This window comes from Oreochromis niloticus, linkage group LG1 (genome assembly GCF_001858045.2).
Source record: "Oreochromis niloticus isolate F11D_XX linkage group LG1, O_niloticus_UMD_NMBU, whole genome shotgun sequence".
Lineage (NCBI taxonomy): Eukaryota > Metazoa > Chordata > Actinopteri > Cichliformes > Cichlidae > Oreochromis > Oreochromis niloticus.
Window position 1 is genome coordinate 32620053 of NC_031965.2, and position 21367 is coordinate 32641419.

Below are 21367 nucleotides of genomic sequence, written 5' to 3' on the forward strand. Positions count from 1 at the left end.
CACAAGATTAAACTATTATTCTCATATGATTCTCTATAATAACCATTAGGGAGAGTTTCATACTTACACCAAATAGGATATAAAGACAGATAATAGAAAAACCGACTCTCACAGGGGCCATTATTTGTAATTGGGCAGTGTGCAGTTACATATGAATAAAATGTTATTTAGTAAGGTCATTAGGCTATTTATTTAGGACTTGAGAGAATTAGAAGGATGTGGAGATTACATTTGTTAAAGAATAAAACTTCACAGCTTTTCATATGTATTAAGTATTGTATGACTTTATGTAACACCACTGTGAATTAAGCAGTATACTGCTCAATTACTCCATCATTGCATTGCTAGTTATTTTACATGGTTTTAAAAGCCTGTACTATATAGTCATGTAGTCATATTGCACACATTTACACCATTACCTATCTATGCTGAACCCACTGACTGATCATACCCATCAAGTTCACAGTCCAGATAAATCCATTAATGTGAGTATGTAACAGCACAGCATGATTCAAACTGAGGTAAGGCTGGAGCAGTCAGTAGGAACAAATATTATTAAGAGTATCTCATGGATGCAGAGTTGAAAAGCCTCTGGTTGGTGTTTAAATTACAGCTCTCCAAAAAGAAATAATCACTAGACGTCTCCTCCTCAACTCAGAGAAGATGACAAACACTTACATCAGTCTGTGGGAGGGAGCTGTAGTGACTACGAGTGGGTGGAGTAAAAATTGAGGAACTAGAATTAGGGTGGAGTAAATTTACAACGCTCAGCAAAGCAACCAATTGGAAAAGTCGTATCAAAGCCCAAGAACCTGCTAGAAAGGAAATGTTTTTTTCCCTTTCTTTCATTTTTTTCAAGCCTTGTTATGTAACGTGGTTGCATAGATATCTATATCAATTTTAGAATTAGAGCCTAATGCATTAACTGAAATAACCATTACCCTCTGGATAAACATTTTAGCTACAGTCCCCTGCGGCTATTCAGTGCCTTGTTTATGGGCTCTTTAATGATATTTTATTAAAAGGGGAACATTGCTTGGCCACTGCATTACCCTCCTGGTGTCACAAACCTGCGGGTAATGAAGGTTACTGGCACCTTTCACTGTGTTTAATGTGAGGGAAAAAAAAGAAAACAGTCATCTCTGAAAATGCCTTCAACTCGTACCTCCTAATCCCTATTCTTGCCTGCAGGGAGAAAAGCATTCAGGCATCATGCTTAAAATTAGTGTATGGTGATTTGAAATAAAGAAACTGTCCTGTTCAAGTAATTGTATTTCTGCTGTAATCAGTTGAGTATGTGAGTATATTTGTGTGACAATTCAGCTGACAAAATTCACCTGTTATTTTTCTTTCAAAATTCTCTGGTGTTACCATACACTATAAATACATTAAAAAAAAACACACATGCAAAGGAAATTGGTTAGCAGTGCTGTGTACATTTGATAAACAAATATTTCAATTTTATTTTCTTACCTAAAAAACAAAATTTACAGTGCCCTTACAGAGGAAAAAAAGCAACTTAAATTGACACATAAAACATATTTACATAATGTGGGTGAATTAAAAGATTTTACAGTGTTAGTACACAGACTTCTGTAAAGGATGATGACGATTTCACAGAAAATTGCCACTTAAATGCAGAGGATATCTCCAACACGGAAATCACAAGGAGCCGAGTTTGCTATTGCAGCACATTTCAAGTGTTTCAATATTTATCACAAACACAATCATACACCGACTGTTATCTGTTCTGCAACTGAAATCCAACTACATGCTGCAGGAAGAGACAGTTACACTACTTCCTTTTGGTTTACTACGCAATGCTGTTGTGAGACTATAGTAGCTTTCATTTATTAAACATATTAACTTTTAGAAAATAAAATGTACCCCTGTTTGGAGAGTGTTCTTACAGTTGTGACCTGCACTGCTGAATGAATGTAGGGGAAGAAATAAAGTACATGCTGAAATAACTGTTCAGGTTGTCCACTGAAATGACAATCAATAAAAAACACCTTAAATCCCTTCTGCACATTCATGCTATCAGGATATAAATATCACCTTTCAATTTGTCCTTTGTGTGGTGACACCATAAAATTCTGCATGGCCATGGTTACCATTTGACCCCTATTGAAGCATTTAACTTGCAACAAGAGAGAAGCAATGCACAACTCCAACGCAAAAGCGTTGTGCCGCAGGAAACCACAGCTACCTATCAGCAAGACAGAGCCTAACCACTAGTTAAGTCAAGGAAACTGGACAGAGGTAATTACTGGCTCCTTATACCCCTGCACAGTACCATCTGCGCAATCTCAACAGGACATGGACGCAGAATGATTGGGATCGATCTGATGGTTGTGTGGGTAGAATCATCATTGGTGTGATGAGGAAAACACTTCCTGCCTGTTAGCAGATGGGATGAAGACGTGTTGCACAGCGAGCTTAGCCAGCCAAACGTGCTAAGAACACAGCATCTCAGATCTTCAGTCTTTTGAGAGTGAAGCAGTGTGAAGAGCAAAGCCAGCCATGTCCCCAGGGCTTTGCTTCAGATATAGAGAGAACCGTCAGCGGGTCCTACATAACCAACCCCTATTAGAAGGACGTCAATCAAAGTCCAAATGCCTAGGCCTCCAAAGCTGAACAGTTTGCCCAGACCCTCTCTCCACTGGCCCAGGTAAAACCGGTCTGCTCCAAAACCACCAAGTGTAATGCTATGGAAGGAACCAGAAAAAATATAAGTTTCATCACATATCCTAATCAATAAGGTGTCTTTACGTTTCCATCATTTAAGCTTGTTGTAATGGTTTTAATATTACTGTCAGTTTTACCTGAGTGCTAACGCTGTTGACCATTTGTATCCACCGGTCCAGTTACAAAATAAACGTTTCAGAAAACGTCTTCTACCTAAAAAAGAAGTGAAGACATAGTGAATGCTTTAATGCACAAACAAGCAAAATGTAAACAAGCTGACTGAAAATACAACAAACATTACATAAAAATAACGTGGAAATTTAAATAAATCCTCGCCAATCAGCTGATCTTAATGCCAGCTCACATCCGCTGATGTGTTTCCATCCTGCTGATAATTCGCATATAGGGGTTTTCCTATTTAAGCAGCTTCAGCCTGCATACAAATGCTGCTGCCTCTGCAAGTAGCTTTGCAACCCACCCCAACTTCTTCACCTTATGGTGTTTCTGACTTAAATGTAAGCTGTCACAGATGTTTTATTCTGTAAAGAGGTCCTGCTCTGCTGCTCTACCTGCCTGTGGGGTTTCCACAAATGGCCGGGCAACCATAAGAGCTCTCTGGACAGATCCCAAACATAGCTCTACTGCAGATGAAATAATAATCATACCTTGACTAAGACTGTCCTGACTGAACAGGAGTTTTCCTTTAATAGCAACCATGAATGAATACCAGTTTAACTTCATGCTGTGGACAAAACAGTTGCTGCTCTAGCCTGCATGACTTTAACTGACGACTTTAGAACCTAATTAGGCTTATAGTGGATCCTTGATCATACCTAAGCAATGTACATGATCTAAGACATCACAGGTGGCATTGTAGCGCTTGCGTGGGCAAGAGACTGTCATACAGTTGGTGGAGTTTGTGCAGCGATACTGGGAAGGGTCCAGCTGCCAACAGAACTGACAGGTGATATTGAGAGAAAAATTGGTTTGCTGCTGTCCAGACTCTCCCTGTAAATACAAAGAAGAAAATAAATTTCAATACAAAGCAATTCCCAAATTAAAACCTTACTGACCCTCTTAACAAATAGATAAAGAGGGTACAGAATTACTACAGGCAAGAATATTTGACAATATTACTCACTATGCAGTGAACGCCTTTTTTGGGTCTACAGGTAAATAAAGTTGGTTTGCCATACGTGCACTTGAGATGGTAATCGCATTGAATGCAATCAGCTGGCAGGCGGTGACACAAACCCCCACTAGGACATTTGGATGTGTCTTCATCTGCAGGAAACACTACAAAAAGTCCACCACAAAGTTGCATTATCTATTTTAAGACATTTTCAAGCATAAATAATAAATATTTTATGCAAAGTAAGCAGGCTTTCATTAAATCTGGCTGCTGGTTGTGGCAACAGGCTGTGACTTGTGATAATAGACTGTGGTGGCAAAATTAAAAATACTCAGCTTTCAAAGAGGGCAGGCCATTAAAGAGTCCTTGAGCAAAGCTATTTAGTCTTGATTGCTTCATTATAGCTGCATGCTGGGCAGTAAAAGAAAACTGTTGCTGCTGTTGTTGAAAAGCAATTAACTTAACAAATTTTGGTTGAGATCAAGACTTTACTTAATGATATGCAGGTTAACGAAGAAAAAAAAACATGCAATACATAGACAATGGAAATTAATTATGTCTGAAGTAGGCAGTATTACTCTGATTTTGCACTGTATTTTATTCAAGTTCCCAGATAACATGGACATTCTTGAATATATGTAAAAACCTGCAGTTTACAATCTCATTACATACAGGAAATACTAATTTATAGTGACGCTCAAGCAGGGGAAATAACAAACTTCAAAAATGTCCAGTCCATCACATTTGTATTTCTCCAAGCTTGGTAGTTTTGTTTTTTAATCAGTGCTGCCATGTTACAGCACAACTCAGCACCCCCAAGTCTCATGCTGTTTCCATCCTGTGTTCAGACTCAGAAATAATAATGTTGTATAGATGCTGAAAAATTGTCTACGTCTACCCTTTTCCCCCCTTTACAAATAAGGCTAAATTACGGAATTGATAAATAATCCTGATGTATGAACAAAATCAGTAGTAGCAGTGCTACAATGAAATCTTACCAATATCTTTAAGAAAATGTTACCTTTAAAATACATTTCAAATAATTCAGCATCAACCTGTGACAGGTGCGCCATGCTTTTTGCCCTAGAACAGCCCGAAGTATCCAGCTTTTAGCTATCATCCCTCTAAAGAAAATGGTTTCAGGTCATGAGGCATGAACTGAAATCCCTGGTCAACAAGTTATTAATGGAAAACTGAGCTTGCTTACTGCTTAATAGAGCTGCATTTCTTTGTTGTTAAGTGCTAGAAAAAATATTAAACAGAATGTCCTCTTGATGTACATGTCATATCTTGTCACATAACTTCTTCATACAAATGAATCTTCGATTTCTATTTGAACCAAGTGAGGACTTGTTTTTCTAGCTTCATTTTGGACTACTATTCAAAAACTCTGACTCAAAGATTTAAATTTGGAGTTCAGGAAACTCTAATTATCAACCGTTGTGAATGCGGCCCTTAGTTTACTGTTCGTAAACTAAAAACCACACAATATTCCTTCTTCCTGATATTGCTGTCATTGCTGTCATTCGGAACCGCTACATCGATCACTACGGCCGTCTTCTTCTGTTTGTCTACCTCCACTATGTCCGGTTGGTTAGCCACCACCATTTTGTCCGTCTGTATCTGGAAGTCCCACAGGATCTTTGCTCGGTCATTCTCCATCACCCTTGGGGGCATCTCCCATTTTGACCTCGGGACTTCCAGGTTATACTCGGCACAGATGTTTCTGTACACTATGCCGGCCACTTGGTTATGGCGTTCCATGTATGCCTTGCCTGCTAGCATCTTGCACCCTGCTGTTATGTGCTGGATTGTCTCTGGGGCATCTTTACACAGCCTGCACCTGGGGTCTTGCCTGGTGTGATAGACCCCAGCCTCTATGGATCTTGTACTCAGAGCTTGTTCTTGTGCTGCCATGATTAGTGCCTCTGTGCTGTCTTTCAGTCCAGCTTTGTCCAGCCACTGGTAGGATTTCTGGATATCAGCCACCTCCTCTATCTGCCGGTGGTACATACCGTGCAGGGGCCTGTCCTTCCATGATGGTTCCTCGTCTCCCTCCTCTTTCTTGGGTTTCTGCTGCCTGAGGTATTCACTGAGCACTCGGTCAGTTGGGGCCAGCTTCCCAATGTATTCTTGGATGTTCGTTGTCTCATCCTGGACTGTGGTGCTGACACTCACCAGTCCCCGGCCCCCTTCCTTCCGCTTAGCGTACAGCCTCAGGGTGCTGGACTTGGGGTGAAACCCTCCATGCATGGTAAGGAGCTTTCTTGTCTTTATGTCAGTGGCTTCTATCTCCTCCTTCGGCCAGCCTATTACCCCAGCAGGGTACCTGATCACGGGCAGGGCGTAGGTGTTGATGGCCCGGATCTTGTTCTTACCGTTCAGCTGACTCCTCAGGACTTGCCTGACCCTCTGCAGGTACTTGGTGGTTGCAGCTTTTCTAGCGGCCTCTTCATGGTTCCCATTCGCCTGCGGGATCCCCAGGTACTTGTAACTGTCCTCTATGTCTGCAATGTTGCCTTCTGGTAGTTCAATCCCCTCAGTTCTGACTACCTTCCCTCTCTTTGTTACCATCCGACTACACTTCTCCAGTCCGAACAACATTCCAATGTCATTGCTGTATAGCCTGGTAGTGTGGATCAGTGAATCGATGTCTCGTTCACTCTTGGCATACAGCTTGATGTCATCCATGTACAGGATAAAAATATTAATATAACATTTACAGGACATCAAATGTGAGATGTAGACCGGGTTTTCTCCTAGTATGTGATATATATAACAGTTAAATAAATAACGTTACAGTCAGTATGTCTAATTTTGATTACTGACTACAATATTTACCTGAGGCTGCAGCGGGGACCACCGGGCTAGTGATCAAAGGTCCATCTCTTGTGTAGTGGGTCTCAACATTAGTTGTGCTCAGGGAACCTGACAACAAAGCGGACAGGTCATATATGGTTGAACAGAAATTAGAAGTCTAAACACGCGTAAGCAGCTAAAGACACAGGTTTTTCTTTTAATAAAACGTGCTAGTTATTGCTTTACAATAATTTTAGGAAGCTACTACACCGAAGCTAGTCGCTGACATGTTCTGTCAATGCTACAAATTAGCATAAACAATGAACTGTTAATTGTCATAGCTTAACTTACATACGACACAATTAACAAAAGGTGTTTTTGTGTATTTGTAAAATAGATTTTGAATCCGTGTTGCTCACTACAGCCAATGTTTTCATTGCTACCTAGCTAAATAAACCAGTGTTATGCTAACTTGCTAGCTAACCACCTCATGCTAATTCAGTTGGGGAAAGGTAACGACCAAAGCGAGACATATATGCGAACTGATCTAAGAGTGTATTATTGTACGCATACCGTTAACACACTGTAACATGAGGTCCATAAACAAAACGGCGATAATTCCGTAGCTTTTAAGGCACCGTCCTCTGTCCGGTCTCCAAATCTGACAGACAGTAGCCATTGTTACCGCAGCGCTAAAGAAAGCTGCATTCAAGTCATGTAGGAAACTGGAGTGCTGATAGTCCTCTGATAGTTTCAAGCACAGGGATACAGCAGTTTTTGTTTTGTTTTCTTTGTTTGTTTTAAATTAACAAAAATCACTAAAATAAAACCCCAAATAAGATCTGAAAATATTTTTCATTTGAGGTCATTCTAATACAAATTAAAAGTTAAGCAATAGGAAAAAAAAAACTAATGAGAAGAAGAAGAAGAAGAAGAAGAAGAGCCACTGTAATGTAAAAAAGTAAAAAAATAAATAAATAAATGCAAAACTATTATCAGGTTGTTTGGTTATGTAGTTAAAGCTGTGAAAATGTAACAGAAATCATATTAAATTTCATATGTATTTAGTGCTTGGTAGAGGACTGCATTCGGTTTACCCTTTACCCATGACAAAATACATCGTGTATTAAGGTCATTCCATAAATGTAGGACATTTTCTGCCAACCCATGAATTTGAAAATTTTGAAAAAGAATTTGACAAAGGTCAGTCCTCTTTGAACTGTGTCAATGTGTCCAATTGAACTGACCCTGTTATGTATATTACTAAAAGAAGACAAATTAATTTCAGGGTTTGCTGCCTTTATTTATACATCTACATTTTATTATTCAAAAGTCTCTGGAATTACACTGCTAGTATCTTTTTCTAAGAAAATACAAATACTAGGACCGATTTGCAATCCTATTACCAAATGTATAAAACAAACATTAAAAACATAAAATATTAGTAAACATCACATTTATATCATAATCTATAAGGAAATCCAGCCATTTTAACTTCAACCTTGTTACTGCATCATACCGATAAAATAAAAACAAGCCTTAAAATATTTACAGTAATCTTCAAAACTAACTGATCTCATGACCTTAGTGTAAAAGCTAAACAGAAATGTGCGATAAAAGTTTGAACCTTTCCCATTAAGATTAATGCAGCAAAAACCTTCCCAGTCTTCACCTTGCTACCCCTGGTGCATGTTTTAGCGACAACATTTTGGTCCATTCGGTTTTATAAATTCTTAACTTTTTATGGAAATCACCTTTCTGGAGAATCTATCACATTGTTCTGCATGCTGTGAGTTGTTAGAAAACAGTGACACTATCCTCTATTGAGCAACAGAGCACTCATGTTGAAAGAGGAACCATGGGTAAAATAAATTTTACCACCTGACACTGTGGTATGTTCCTGATTTGTTATTACATGCTGTATGAGGAGCTGGCTCATTCTTGCTTATTACACAATAACAGCTGGAATTGCCATTATTGCCACCTATTAACCTACCTACAGGCTTCATTCCAAAGCAACAGCATGATCAATAGTTATTACTTTGGAACGAATAAACTGATGAAGCATAAAAAATGTAAAAGAAAACAAAAATGTGAAGGCTGTCTCTACAAAATAAACCTATTGTAGTTTGTCATGATATCAAACTCTACTTAAAGATTAACATCTTTTGTTGTGAAAATAAAGAAAAAGCACCCACATTTGGAGAATTTTTTTTATTATTATTCCTGAATTTTCCATCAGAGGCAGATCTTAGTGAAAATAGATTAGTGTAAAATTCACACAACTTTAATGTCACCGTCTTCACGTTGTTTCCTTAAGTTATTGGGTAACTTTCCTTGAGATACACTTATATTACCTTGACATAATTTCAAACCCACACTACCTACAAACCGTTTTCCCCCGTTCACCAACGACCACAAGAGCACTGCAGAGTAGTTGTGCAGGCCCAGTCATTACATCCACTTACAGAGTATCAGTTTATTTTGTCTGCACTTTCCCAAAAACCATCTTGTGTCCCTTGTTGCTGTTTCATGTTTGAAGTATTAAAATCCAAAGCTGTCTGCCTTGATCAGAACTCCTCTTCTGCATTTCGACAGCGAGACTGTTTGAGCAGGGTCAGGCGTGCCATCACCTCGGACACCGGTAGTTCTCCATGGACTTTGTTGTCCCTTGTGCGCACATTGACACCGTTAGTCATCTTCTCCTTCTCTCCAACCACTGCCAAGACACAAGACAACAACAACTTTACACGGGCCAAGTTTCACCACACACTCCCACTTTGCGTGCTGAATTTGTCAGCTGTTGGTGGTTAACCAGCTTGGAGGTCTGTTTGGCTTATAATCAGTCAATTAAGAATGTTTATTTTGATGACTTTGACAGATTTTCGCTTATTCTTTTCCTTCACTACATCCAAAAATCTTCTGTGACACACCTCTTTTCTCCTTCCTGTTAGCTCCATATTCAAACACCCTTTGATAATGTACCCACTATCCCTCCTCTGAGAATGTCAAATCATCTTAACCTTCCCTCTTTAACTTTCTCTCCAAACCATTCAATTTGAGCTGTTCCTTTGTTATACACATTTCTAATCTTGCCCATCCTGGTCCCTCCCATTTGAAATCTTGACTCTACTGCCTCCAGCTCAGCTTCCTATCTTTTTGTTAGGGCCACCATCTCCAAACCACACAAAATGGCAGCTCTCACTAACATCTTTTAGACATATCCTCCCACAAATCACCCTCGACTCCCTCAACTCTGCCAGCACTTTCTTCTTCACTTGTTTTATGTATTGTCCATTGCTTTGAATAGTTGACCCCAGATATTTAAACACATCCCCCTTCACTACCTCTACTTTCCTTGCATCTTTACTGTTACCAAGGTCAAACTCCTGCCTGACCTCATTTGATAAATTGTCCATCACCAATAAAAACAAGAAGGGCCTCAGAGCTGATCCCTGATGTAATCCCACACTCAACCTTAAACTCATCTGTCCTACTCCTACTGCACGCCTCACCAAGGTCTCACTGTGCTCATACATGCCCTGCACCTCCCTCACATAAGTCTCTGGTACTTGAACAGTAAAGTTTCAGGTATTTTTTTGAATTCTTATCCATTAAGCAGGATCTGATCATCACAAATTAATTCTGAAGCAAGACTATGACCTCAAGCATACTGACAAAGAACCACTTTTCCTGACCAGAAGAACAATGAGTCCTGCAGCAGATGGCCTGGCCCCCACAGAGCTCAGAACCAACATTAGTGATTCAGTTTGGGAAAACATGAAGAGACAGAAGACACTGACACAGCCTAAATCCAAGGAACTGTGGAGAATTTAATTTACTTTGTACCGTGCCAAACTACGGACACATCGTTTTCACTCACTACAAATGTACAAGCATCCTCATTTACCCGTTATAGACCACACCTTTGTACAGTTTGTTACTTAGTGATCTAACTTGGGGGTTTTATTTTTCCTCACCAAGAATGAAGTTATACTGGGCCAGCTGAGCATTGCGGATTTTCTTGTTTAGAAGGCAGCTGGAGTCCAGATCAGCATCTGCCATAAAACCAGCTTCTGTAAACTGCTTACACACCTGACATGTAGAAATTGTATTTGTTAATGTTCAGTACATTTCAAGAACTTTCCAAACTTTACATACTTATTGTCATTAACTACTGCATTACAAGAAAGAAATAATCAGAGACTAAGGCCACAATGGGGAAGTCATACCTTCTTTGCGTAATCCTCACAGGATGGGTTGACAGGCACTAACATCACCTGACGTGGCGAGAGCCACAGAGGCCTGGTGGAGGGTGAAACATGGGTATTACAACTTTCACATAGTGAATAGATAGAAACATGACAAGATCTGTTTCTTCAACAAAAAGGACCTAAAATCATGATCTGGGGAGGTAAAAATCACACCATAGTTGGAGAGCTGTTAGTGGCAATACAGGTAGAATTTCATAGTAAGCCAAGATGCCTACAATAATTATAAAGACCAAAACTTATTTCTAAATAAAAGACAGCTCAAAGCAGTGGGTCATAATAACACTGTATGTTAGTAGTTTTAGTAGGCCCATTGTGCTTATTGTCATCTCTATTTTTATTTTGAACTCTAGTAAAATAGCTTTGCATAAGTCATAGTTCCTTATTTATCTTAAAATTGGGCTTCATGAGAACCCCTTTAGATTATCATTTGCCTGAAAGAAGCAGTTTTAGCTCTTTTGTCTCCTTTTTAGCCACTTTTCTCCGGATTGGCCCAATCTCACAAATTAGCTGGTTTGAACATCAGGTAGGTGGGGCTTCTGGTCTTACAGCCAGATGTCCTGTGGTGATACCAGGCACACAACTGAATGCTTGAAGACTGAACTGCTGGCTCACCAGGACTGCCATTTAAAATTTTAACCTTGTTTAATATGAGCATCCACTATTGTGACAGAAAGTACAAAGAATAACAGGTGTTGAACTGAAAGTGTTTAATACAAATGTAACCAGAAAAACACAATACATTACCATTTCCCTGCATAGTTCTCTGTCAGAATGGCAATCATCCTTTCCACTGAGCCTAAAATGGCACGATGGATAATGACTGGTCTGGATTTGTCATCCCCATCTTTTCTGTAATTGTAGCAAAAGAAACAAAGAAATAAAAACACTTTTATGTTAAATATGGTTGAATAAAAACACTTTATTGATGTATTGTTATATACACATTGACTTAGCAGTTCAAACTGGTTTTAATGTCAAGCACTCTCTTTTATTGTTAACCCTGCAATCATTCTCATACCTTCCCATTGTCTTTCCATAGACAATACTTTTCTGACATACAGACTTCTATACAACTATAAACACCATTTATCCATGCAATGCCTGCTGTCTATTGCTGCACAGCACATGCATCGTTTTCCCCATGGTGCGTATATTAATTTTATGTTCCCTGTGAGTCTATAGCCTACCACCTGCACAGTGAGTTCAGATTTACATACAGCAGCACAGGCTGAGACATCTTATCCAGGAGGGGCTTAATGCGTAATCCTTGGCGCTGTAAAACACACAGACTCAGCAGTGTGTCAATATTTTTATTAGGTGACTCACCCCACAAAGGTCAGATTGAAGCGGATGGGCAGCTGGAAGTCCAGCTGAATGGTTGCACACTGGTGGTAACGTCCAATAGCATCTTTGATCTTAATGTCAATCTGTAATAGCACAGAAAGAATTATACTTCTTTCCAGACCACAGAAGGAGATTCAAACTGAGCTAGTGTTTGGCAGGAGATTAAAAAAAATGAAATAAAAAGGATTCATTCAGAACCTTGGGTCCATAAAAAGCACCGTCACCAGGGTTCAGTCTCCATGGCTCTCCGAACTCATTCAGGCTGTTTTCCAATTGCTGTCAAGTATGAGGTAGAGGTTAGCATGTACTTTAAACAATACAAGGCAATTACTGTAAATCACGACAAGTGGAACTACAAGAAAGTCCATACTTGGGTATAGAGTTCAGTTTTAATTGGTGCTCTTATGCAATTTACAGCTGGACACTCGAAGGAATCAAGCCAAGAAAATGAGTCATGTCTTTTATTGACAAAACACCACCCACAGAAAATCATGAAACTTCAGTTTTGACACTACTACTGCATAATTACATGGCAGGAGACCGATACTATCATCCAGAGTAGTTCTGTGTCAACATGAGCTTTTATTTGCTTAAATCTCTGCTATCCCTTTAGATTTATAATTCAGTAGTTGGATTTCCTTTTTTCACACGTTTAACTACTTAAACTGTGACTCATGACACAGTTTACCTTCTCAGCTTGATTCCACACAGCAATGTCACCCAAATACTTGTCTGGGCGAGTGGAGAGGTGAAGCTGGAATGAGAATCCAAATACATCGTAAACACAGCGGAGGAAGTCCAGACAGCCCTTCATCTCTGACTCGATCTGTTTGAAAAAAAAAAAAATACATATGACTCAGCATTTACGAAATGACTCATAATAAGCAGGTTCATGTTTTTTAAAAGATGTTTTTCACATCTTGTTAGAAGCAAAAAACATCCCACAGAAATGTTAAAAACTACTGATGTTGTGACCTGATCCATTGTGCAGAAAATGTGAGCGTCATCTTGCTGGAAACGGCGCACTCTGGTCAGCCCGGTTAGTGTTCCTGACAACTCATTTCTGTGTAGGACCCCAAAATCTGCCAGCCTCAGCGGAAGCTCTCGCCATGAGCGAGGCCTGTGGCTGAACATCAGACTGCAGGAAAACCAAATGAAATTACTTATATGCATGAAGTAGTGTGTGTGATTTTGATATACAAATCTGAGAAGAAAAAAAACACATTTCTTTCCTGAGAGCTCTAGATTTACCAATGCCCGGGGCAGTTCATTGGCTTCAGAGCAAATATGTCATCTTCCACAGAGAAGGAGAACATATTTTCGCTGTAGTGCTGCCAGTGGCCAGATGTCTCCCACAGTTTGCTGTTATAAATGTTGGGGGAGGCTACTTCCTGAAAGCCTCTTCTCCAGTACTCATCCTAGAAAAACAACAAACCACATTGGCTAAACACACCATTTAGGCTGCACAGGTACTCAACTGAATCATGACTTCTGGCATGCAACCTTAAGCTGCAGCAATGGAAATCACATTGTGTGGGCTGTATTTATCCATTTGTTGCCATTAAGCAAAACATTTAACAGGCTGTTGAGCCGTTTAGCAGCCAACAGTACAAAGACACTGTAACTGGAAGAATTTCTGTGAATATGCGAAACTGTGAATACCAAAAAGGAAGGTGCTGAAAAAGAAAATGCTTGCTCACTCAGCTTTCCTCAGTATTATTTACCAGAAAAGGAGAATTTCAAAACCTGAAAATAAATGAGTGCATTTATTGCAAAACTCATGACACTTCAGTCATTAAAGTCAGCACTTGTTGTCTATAAATATTGCCGTGTTCCCTGCTAAGTAACTTCTGACTGTTACATGTTTTGGTGATATGTTGGAAAGGGAAATGCATAGCATGCTGGTATAATTTTCTCTGCAGTTTTAACAGATATAAGTGATGTGATAATTATCTTACACCCTGTCTGTGCAATGTATGAGTTTGTCTTGGCATGGTGTGGTTTGGGGGTGTGTGCTGCGAAAGTCTTCAAGATGTTAGCATGTCTTTCCAAATACACCACAGAGACAAGTTCCTGTAGAGTCACTGAACTTGTCTGAGCAGTTGAAGTTACGCTGAAATCTAAAGACTGAACTTTAAAGACCTTTTGAGAACTTTCAAATGTAGAAAATCTGCAGCTTCACAAGTACTGTGAGTTTTCCTACTTTGACAACATGCTCAGAGAGGACTGGATAATGTTCAGGATTGAGTTTATATACCATTCAGTTTGACCTATATTTAGGGGAAAAGTCCTTCATAAGGAAAAAGGCCACATTTCAGATTATGCACAGGGGTCAGGATGCTGCCACTTTTCAGAAGCTCTGAGACATTGATGAACAAAACTGAACAAAACTTTTCACTTGCTGTTACGTTACTTATTTTTGAGCTTCTGTGATTGGAAAAGTCACAGCTAGTGGTCTGCAAGCCATTGAGAAGGCAATCATGATTGCTACTCTGAAAATGCAAAGCACAGTCCTCATGAACTGTATAATGATTGTAAGCGTTTCTGTGGTTCAGTAAAGTCCTTCCAACCAAAACTTTACTGAGACAAACGATCCTAAAAGTCAACTCATTGCAATATGAAAACACAATGTATATATGAATACTTTGGATCTGAGGCATACAATTATACACAAACAGTAATGATCCAAACATTGACCTTAAACACTGCTTCACATCTACTGAGCTTGTACTACTGATATTCAGATAATATTATCTGAATGTTCCTATAACATTTTCTCAAAATGATGCAGATATTGGAAATAAAATAGGCATTTAGCTGTATTTCCTACCCTGATGAATTCTGTCAGCGTGTTGTAGATGTAAGCTCCCCGTGGCATGAAGAAACAACTGCCTGGGCTGAGATCATGGAAGAAGAAGAGCTCCTGATCCTGTGAAGCAGACATAATTTTAAAAATGATTCATATCATCATTATCTGCAGGTACAGCCAGCAAGAAACTCCATGCACAGCAGAGAGTGTTCCAATCGTCACACACATCAGACCATCTGTCAGTGAATGACTGCCCACAACCTAACAAGAGAACAGAATAAACTTTTATCAAAAAGACTTAAGATACGTGTTAATCACGATGGTAAGCACTGTTAAATCCAATTGAATAAATATTGTATTAATGACAATAAACTTTGCACTTTCCTTTGAAAAGAGACTGTAAGATTTCAGTTTCTTGGCACTTACTTCTAGAAAGACCCCAATTACAGACCAATTTAAAATTCAAATCATGCAAGGGATTAAAGGCTTTGAGCCTGGCATCTTTCCTTATGAAAAGACACACACAGACACACACCCTCATCTCTATGTGTGCCAAAACATATTTGAAGAGTTTTGTTAAATCAACACACTAAGACCAACTACTGCATTACAAGAATAGACTGTAGTAAGAGATTTCAAATGTACTGGTTCCATGCTGAACTGACCAAATGAAAAAAAAAGAAAGAAAAAAGGGTCAAGTTGGAAAAATGCCACTGAACACCGTTTTTAAAACACAACATGTCACTTTTGCCACCTCCCTCCAACTGGCTTTGACAGTCTTATAGCTTGTGTTTAATATGGAAACTGCGTTGTAATAAGTGCTGATTGAGGTGCTGCCGTCTGTGTCTCCCATGCTGGGTAACCAGCTGGGGCGCTCTGATGACTCACTCACACTTGTTCCGAATGTGCCAATGTGAGGAAACACAGTGCCCTCAGCTGGTACATAGCAGCAACAGGCGATCTGGTTTTCAAGTGAAAAACCTCACATTCGATCAGTCTTGTATGGCACTGAAAATATAGAGAAGCTGAGAAATCAGTTTGGCAACAAGTTCTGCTTGCTGGATTACATAATTAGACAACTCCTCTTCAGCCTCTCAAATGAATGCATTTCATTTCCCGGTTGTTGTGTGCATGTTTACAGTCAATGGTTGTAGTCTTTGTCCAGGTTTGTTTCAGTGTTTTGACACGTCTATAGAACCACCGAAATAAAGTAGTGAGAAAAAACTTCTACAAAAACCTCAAAGCGGATGCGTTTGCCATCACGTTACATAATTACAAATTAAATTACACTTTGTACTGGGTTTAGGATTTGGTTTTAGGCCTGAGTCAACTAGGCACGCTAAAAACACTACTGCCTACAATGACTCACTTTTCCAATCTTGCGATGGTCTCTGTTCTTGGCCTCCTCCTGAAAATGTTCCCATTCCTTCAACATCTTTGAGTCTGGGAAGGATATCCCATAGATCCTCTGCAGAGTCTCCATGTCAGAGCGTCCCTCCCAGTAGGTGGAGGAGTTCTGATGACAGAATTAAAAATGTTTTTTGATTCAGTTTGTTAGGTGCTTAAGCCTATGACAACATTTTGAAAAATCCCTAAAGTTTGCATACAAGTAATCACTCCAAATCTTTGGTTTCAGACAGGATTTTTTCCTACTTTGCACCTAAATTGTGCCTTCCATATTCCCAGTTGGAATTTGAATCAAAAGTGCCCTCTCAAGTCCAATTTCCTACCTAGAAAGTCAGAGCAGATTCAGCAGCCAAGAGCTATCAAGCCAAGATGGCGTGACTGACCATAAAGGGTAGTAAAACTGTAAAACTTTTAATCTATACTGTCACTGCTATTTATTTGTGACTTACCCAGAGCACTGATCGGGTTCTATCTATAAATGTGCAGCAGTGGCATTGTGCTGTATTGCTCTACCTGACTAAGAACCAAAACAAATCTTGATTTCTCTCGCTTTTTTCTGTAATCCGCTAACAAGTTCTGACATCCCAGTTCCAAGGTATCTGGAACACAGCATCAGTTTGATGCTGAACAGAGGGTGTATTCTTGCTATAGTCATCTTGGGCACAAATATTTGTGGTTGTTAAAACCTTCTGTTTTTGAGAAACTGTAAATTAGATTAAAGCAGGCTTAAAGGGAAAGGCTTGTTTGCTTACAATGGTTGATCTCAGACAATCTCCGATCTTATTTTTAACTGTGAATCATGTAAAGATACTCTACTGGAGTCCAAGAACAAAAATATGGAGTTGGAAATACCTTGTAGATCTTCATGGCCTTGATCTTGCCTGTATGTCTGACATGTGGACCTCTGCACAGGTCGATCAAGGGTCCACATCTATCAAAGAATTGTGACTTACAACAGTTAGCATTACGAAGAAAAATATATGAAATTAAAGTTAAAAATAAACATCTTACCTATAGACTGTAGTAGTTGGGGTGGTGACTTTCTCATTGAGAATGCGGCATTTAAATTTGTTGTACTGGAAGATGGAAACAGTTGGGGTTAGTAAGATATACAAGTCTAAGCAAGTTTCAATATAAAATACAATGAGCAGACTGGAGAATAGTTTTGTAAAAACAAAGAAAACAGCTGGAAAAACAGCAGCAGGGTAGCAGAATTTGGCATTTTTTCATACTCCAAGACTGGACAACTATAACACTATAATGTATTTTATCAGTCAAGCAGAGGACACCAGTCTTACCTCTTTCACTCACCTTAAACATTTTTAGTAGTGTCTCCTTGCTGACTTCAAGTCTCTCAAAGGGCTGTTTTTCCTTCACCACAGCTTTACATAAAGCTTCCAGGTCCCCAAACTCCATGCTGGACACGCCCCTGGAAACAGCAAACATTTTAAAAAGGACTCAACGGAAAGGGACAACCAACTGACACAGTTATCTGGATGACACATGGGTCAAAATCAAAACCCAAGAAATAGAAACCATCACAGCTCACATCAAGTCAGTAGATGGGAACATTAAGTTCATCGGGGAAGATACAAAGGACAATAGTTTGCCATTTCTGGACTGTGCTGTGCACATTGAGGAGAATGGAAACCTCAACATTGAAGTTTACCAGAAGCCCATCTCTGGAACACAAACTTGGAGTAATCAGGACCCTGCAACACTGGGCAGAAAACGTTTCCTCTAAGCCAGAAGGGAAAATGAAGGAACACAAACATGTAAAGAAACCTCTGAAAACATGTGGTTATCCCAACTGGTTTTTTATCAAATAGGCAAAGATGCACAGTAAACAAAGGCAGACATTAACTACGGAGACACAGAAACAACATTGTCATCCGTTATGTAGCAAGTTTATCAGACAGGCTCATGAGAATCTTCTCCAAGCACAACATCCCAGTGTACTTCAGACACAGCCACACACTCAGACAAAAACGGGTTCATCTCAAGGACAAAACACCCAAACGCATACTAAACAACATAGTGTATATGCTGTGCAGTGCAGCAAGGAGTGCTCAGACCTTTACATTGGAGAAACCAAACAGCCACTCTATAAACCCATGGCACAACATAGAAGAGCTACCTCAAGAGGACAAGACTCAGCTGTACATCTGCATCTGAAGGATAAAGATCACTCTTTTGAGGATGTCAATGTTTTCATTTTGGACAAAGACAGATGGTGTAAAAGAGGAGTGAAAGAAGCCATCTATGTCCACTGTGAACAACCATCCTTGAACAGAGGGGGTGGCTTATGACGCCAACCGTCTGCAACCTACAATCCAGTCCCTTCCCAGACGCCCACTCACATCTTGTGTCAATTAATCGCAATAAGTCACATGATAGGGTGAGGCATAGTCTCACAATGGTTTCACCTTAAACCTCTGCTGATAATGACCCACACCTTGGCTTATGTGATTAGGCACATGATCAATACAGGGTCAACAATCCTCTTAAGGGACAACTCCCAATAGCGCTTAAAATCTGTGACTCTCCACTAACTGGTCTTAGAACTGAACTTAGAACTTCTCAGGTGAGAGGTGAAACGTCTTCAAGAAACTCAAAGAAGTCCAGCCGCTTTTCATTTTATGCTCATTATATCAAGGGACTCAAGGTTAGTTAAGTTTGACATGAGGATGCTGAGGGCCACCAGTCTATCATAAAAACACTCAAATGCATACACATGAATTAATGCCAGAATGCCATACCAGAACATTTAAACTCAAGTACAAAAAAAAAAAAAATGTATGGAAATATTGAGCTGTTAATGGAAATACTTGCTCACTTTTGTCCATCCAGGAACATGTCGTAGTAGAAACCGTTTTCTATGGGAGGTCCATAACATAAACAACCCCCATAAAAGCGCTCCATTGCTTCCCCCAGGATGTGAGCACTGGAATGCCAGTACACCTAGGAATTAAATAACATTATTCTTGTGAGGAAAAAAAAAAAGTAGTTACAGTAATTCAGTGTATGTTTATGGATGCCCTCATAAGGGTGTTTTGTACAATACTGAAAATATTCAAGAATAAAATTCACTGAATGATATCAGGAACTGATTTGCAGTGTATTTATGTTGTGTCCCACCAAATTCTGTATTTACAAACATTATTAAAATATTATTGACAACTTTAAAGGTTTAAGAGTACTCACAGCCTGAGCGTCCTCATTGTCAAAGCGCAAGATCTCAAGTGAGCAGTCCTGCTCAAGAGGCCTGTCCAGGTCCCACAGTTCCCCATTCACCCGAGAAATCACAGCATTGTCAGCAAGACCCTGGCTGAAAGACAAATGCAAACCTGTGTCAGTGGTTTTTGTCATTATGATAAAGCATGACAATTAAGAATATTTGCAGAAAAAAAGCATAGAGGAACACAGAGGCAAGATTCCCTGTTGTTATTATTAGAAAATACCCACATTAAGTAACACAATTATTAGCTGATCATTAGTGATGAAGTCAGTGGTACTAACCTGATATTACAGGCCAGCTGATATGGTGTGGTGACCCAAGCTTTGCCCTCCACCTTTCTCCCATCTGGGAGCTCCACTGTAATGGGCTTACTGTCTGCAGCTTTCTTTGACTGCAGGGCGTCGCTCTCTCTCTTTAGTTCCTCATAAAGACTGAGACGCTCTGCAACGTATTCAGGCCAGGGATTCAGCTGAAGCAGATACAAAAATAAAGTAAAAACAATCGAAGTCAAGAAATTGTCCACACTTTGGTAGCGTTTGGATGAACAGGATAACTTGCAGGTCCCTGTAATCATCACCTCTTTCATGCCTCCATCTCCTTGCACCTTGTCCTGTTTCTTCTCTTTCTTGTTCCCATTACCTGTTTTTGTACTCACAGCTGCCACCTGTTAATCAGAGAAGAGTCTGCTTCTTCAGACCTGCAATGTCCTCTTATCACCAGCCAACCCACACTATCAGCCTATTCACCGCTTAAATAGTGCAAACACATGGGCTTGACTAGGGTTGCTATTTCTGGAAATGGGGTAGCATAGCTTGCCATTTGACGGGACAGAGGCCCGCTACTCATAACGACACAGGACTACTACGACTCCCTGCTTACTCATATTACAAATAAAATGATTTAAATTGCACCGGTCTGTATAATTACCTTGTTATTGTCAGCTCGGTTGTTTGTCTGCTGAGGTTTGCTGGTATTTTTCTGCGGAGCTTTGTCACACTTGGCTCCTTGTTGCCTCTTGCCCCGCGCCTCCTCCAGCTCCAGCTCCGCCTGGAGACCCCGCCGGAGGTGCAGCAGCCGATACCTGAGCTTCTCATTCTCCGTCCGCAGGTTCTCCAGCTCCGGGGAGACCACCGCGAGACCGGCGGCATCTAGACCTTGACCCAGTCCATCCCGGAGCGTGGATATTTCCCTGGTGAGGAGCAAAATTTGCTCCTCCTGGGCGGCCAAACGTGCAGCCAAGCACTCCGCCATCTTTAAATGACCACCAATGACAGCTGACTTCCGGTGAGCTTTTATAGAAAATAAAAGCCTCGACTCCAAATTGTGGTAAAAGGACAAACCAAAAAATGATCTATCTCTAACCAAATTTGATTTGATATAGAGTTTAATACATGCTAATAATAATAATTCAGATGCAGGGATCTCTAACAACAACAACAAAAAAAGGATTGTATTTTTTTTCTTTTGGGTAAAATGTTCCGTTTTAGTTTAGATTTTTTTTCATATAACAGGAGGTATGAGAATACAAAGACAACATTTTGTGAAAACAACCGACTCTCAGTCATGTAGCCGTCACACTCTCAAACCAATGAACAAATCAGTATTCAAACCTGCTGTGCTGACAATTTAGACAAACTGAGATCAACGCAAACAAAAAGGATTTCCTGTGTATTTTT

At 39.8% G+C, this 21367-nt stretch overlaps 2 protein-coding genes across 3 annotated transcripts; both read right to left on the reverse strand.

The window, feature by feature from the left end:
* Window positions 1-1416: 1416 nt before the first annotated feature.
* tm2d3 (TM2 domain containing 3) lies at window positions 1417-7354 on the reverse strand. Its single transcript, XM_005447672.4, has 6 exons — window positions 7193-7354; window positions 6662-6748; window positions 3830-3984; window positions 3522-3696; window positions 2826-2901; window positions 1417-2708 (listed from the first exon to the last, which is right to left on the reverse strand). Exons 1-6 carry the CDS (start codon window positions 7296-7298, stop codon window positions 2543-2545), a joined length of 765 nt encoding a protein of 254 aa, XP_005447729.1. The 5' UTR covers window positions 7299-7354; the 3' UTR covers window positions 1417-2542.
* Window positions 7355-8814: 1460 nt separating this feature from the next.
* On the reverse strand, window positions 8815-20953 carry tars3 (threonyl-tRNA synthetase 3). 2 transcript variants are annotated; one of them, XM_003437678.5, is made up of 19 exons: window positions 20619-20953; window positions 20269-20355; window positions 19973-20160; window positions 19658-19781; window positions 19290-19414; window positions 17765-17882; window positions 17465-17529; window positions 17306-17384; window positions 16416-16562; window positions 15068-15166; window positions 13489-13655; window positions 13213-13375; window positions 12926-13063; window positions 12436-12513; window positions 12220-12320; window positions 11638-11742; window positions 10852-10924; window positions 10600-10714; window positions 8815-9338 (listed from the first exon to the last, which is right to left on the reverse strand). In XM_003437678.5, exons 1-19 carry the CDS (start codon window positions 20940-20942, stop codon window positions 9190-9192), a joined length of 2445 nt encoding a protein of 814 aa, XP_003437726.1. In that variant the 5' UTR covers window positions 20943-20953; the 3' UTR covers window positions 8815-9189. The 2 variants fall into 2 exon arrangements, with proteins under 2 accessions (XP_003437726.1, XP_005447730.1); XM_005447673.4 differs by lacking the exon at window positions 20269-20355.
* Window positions 20954-21367: the final 414 nt, after the last annotated feature.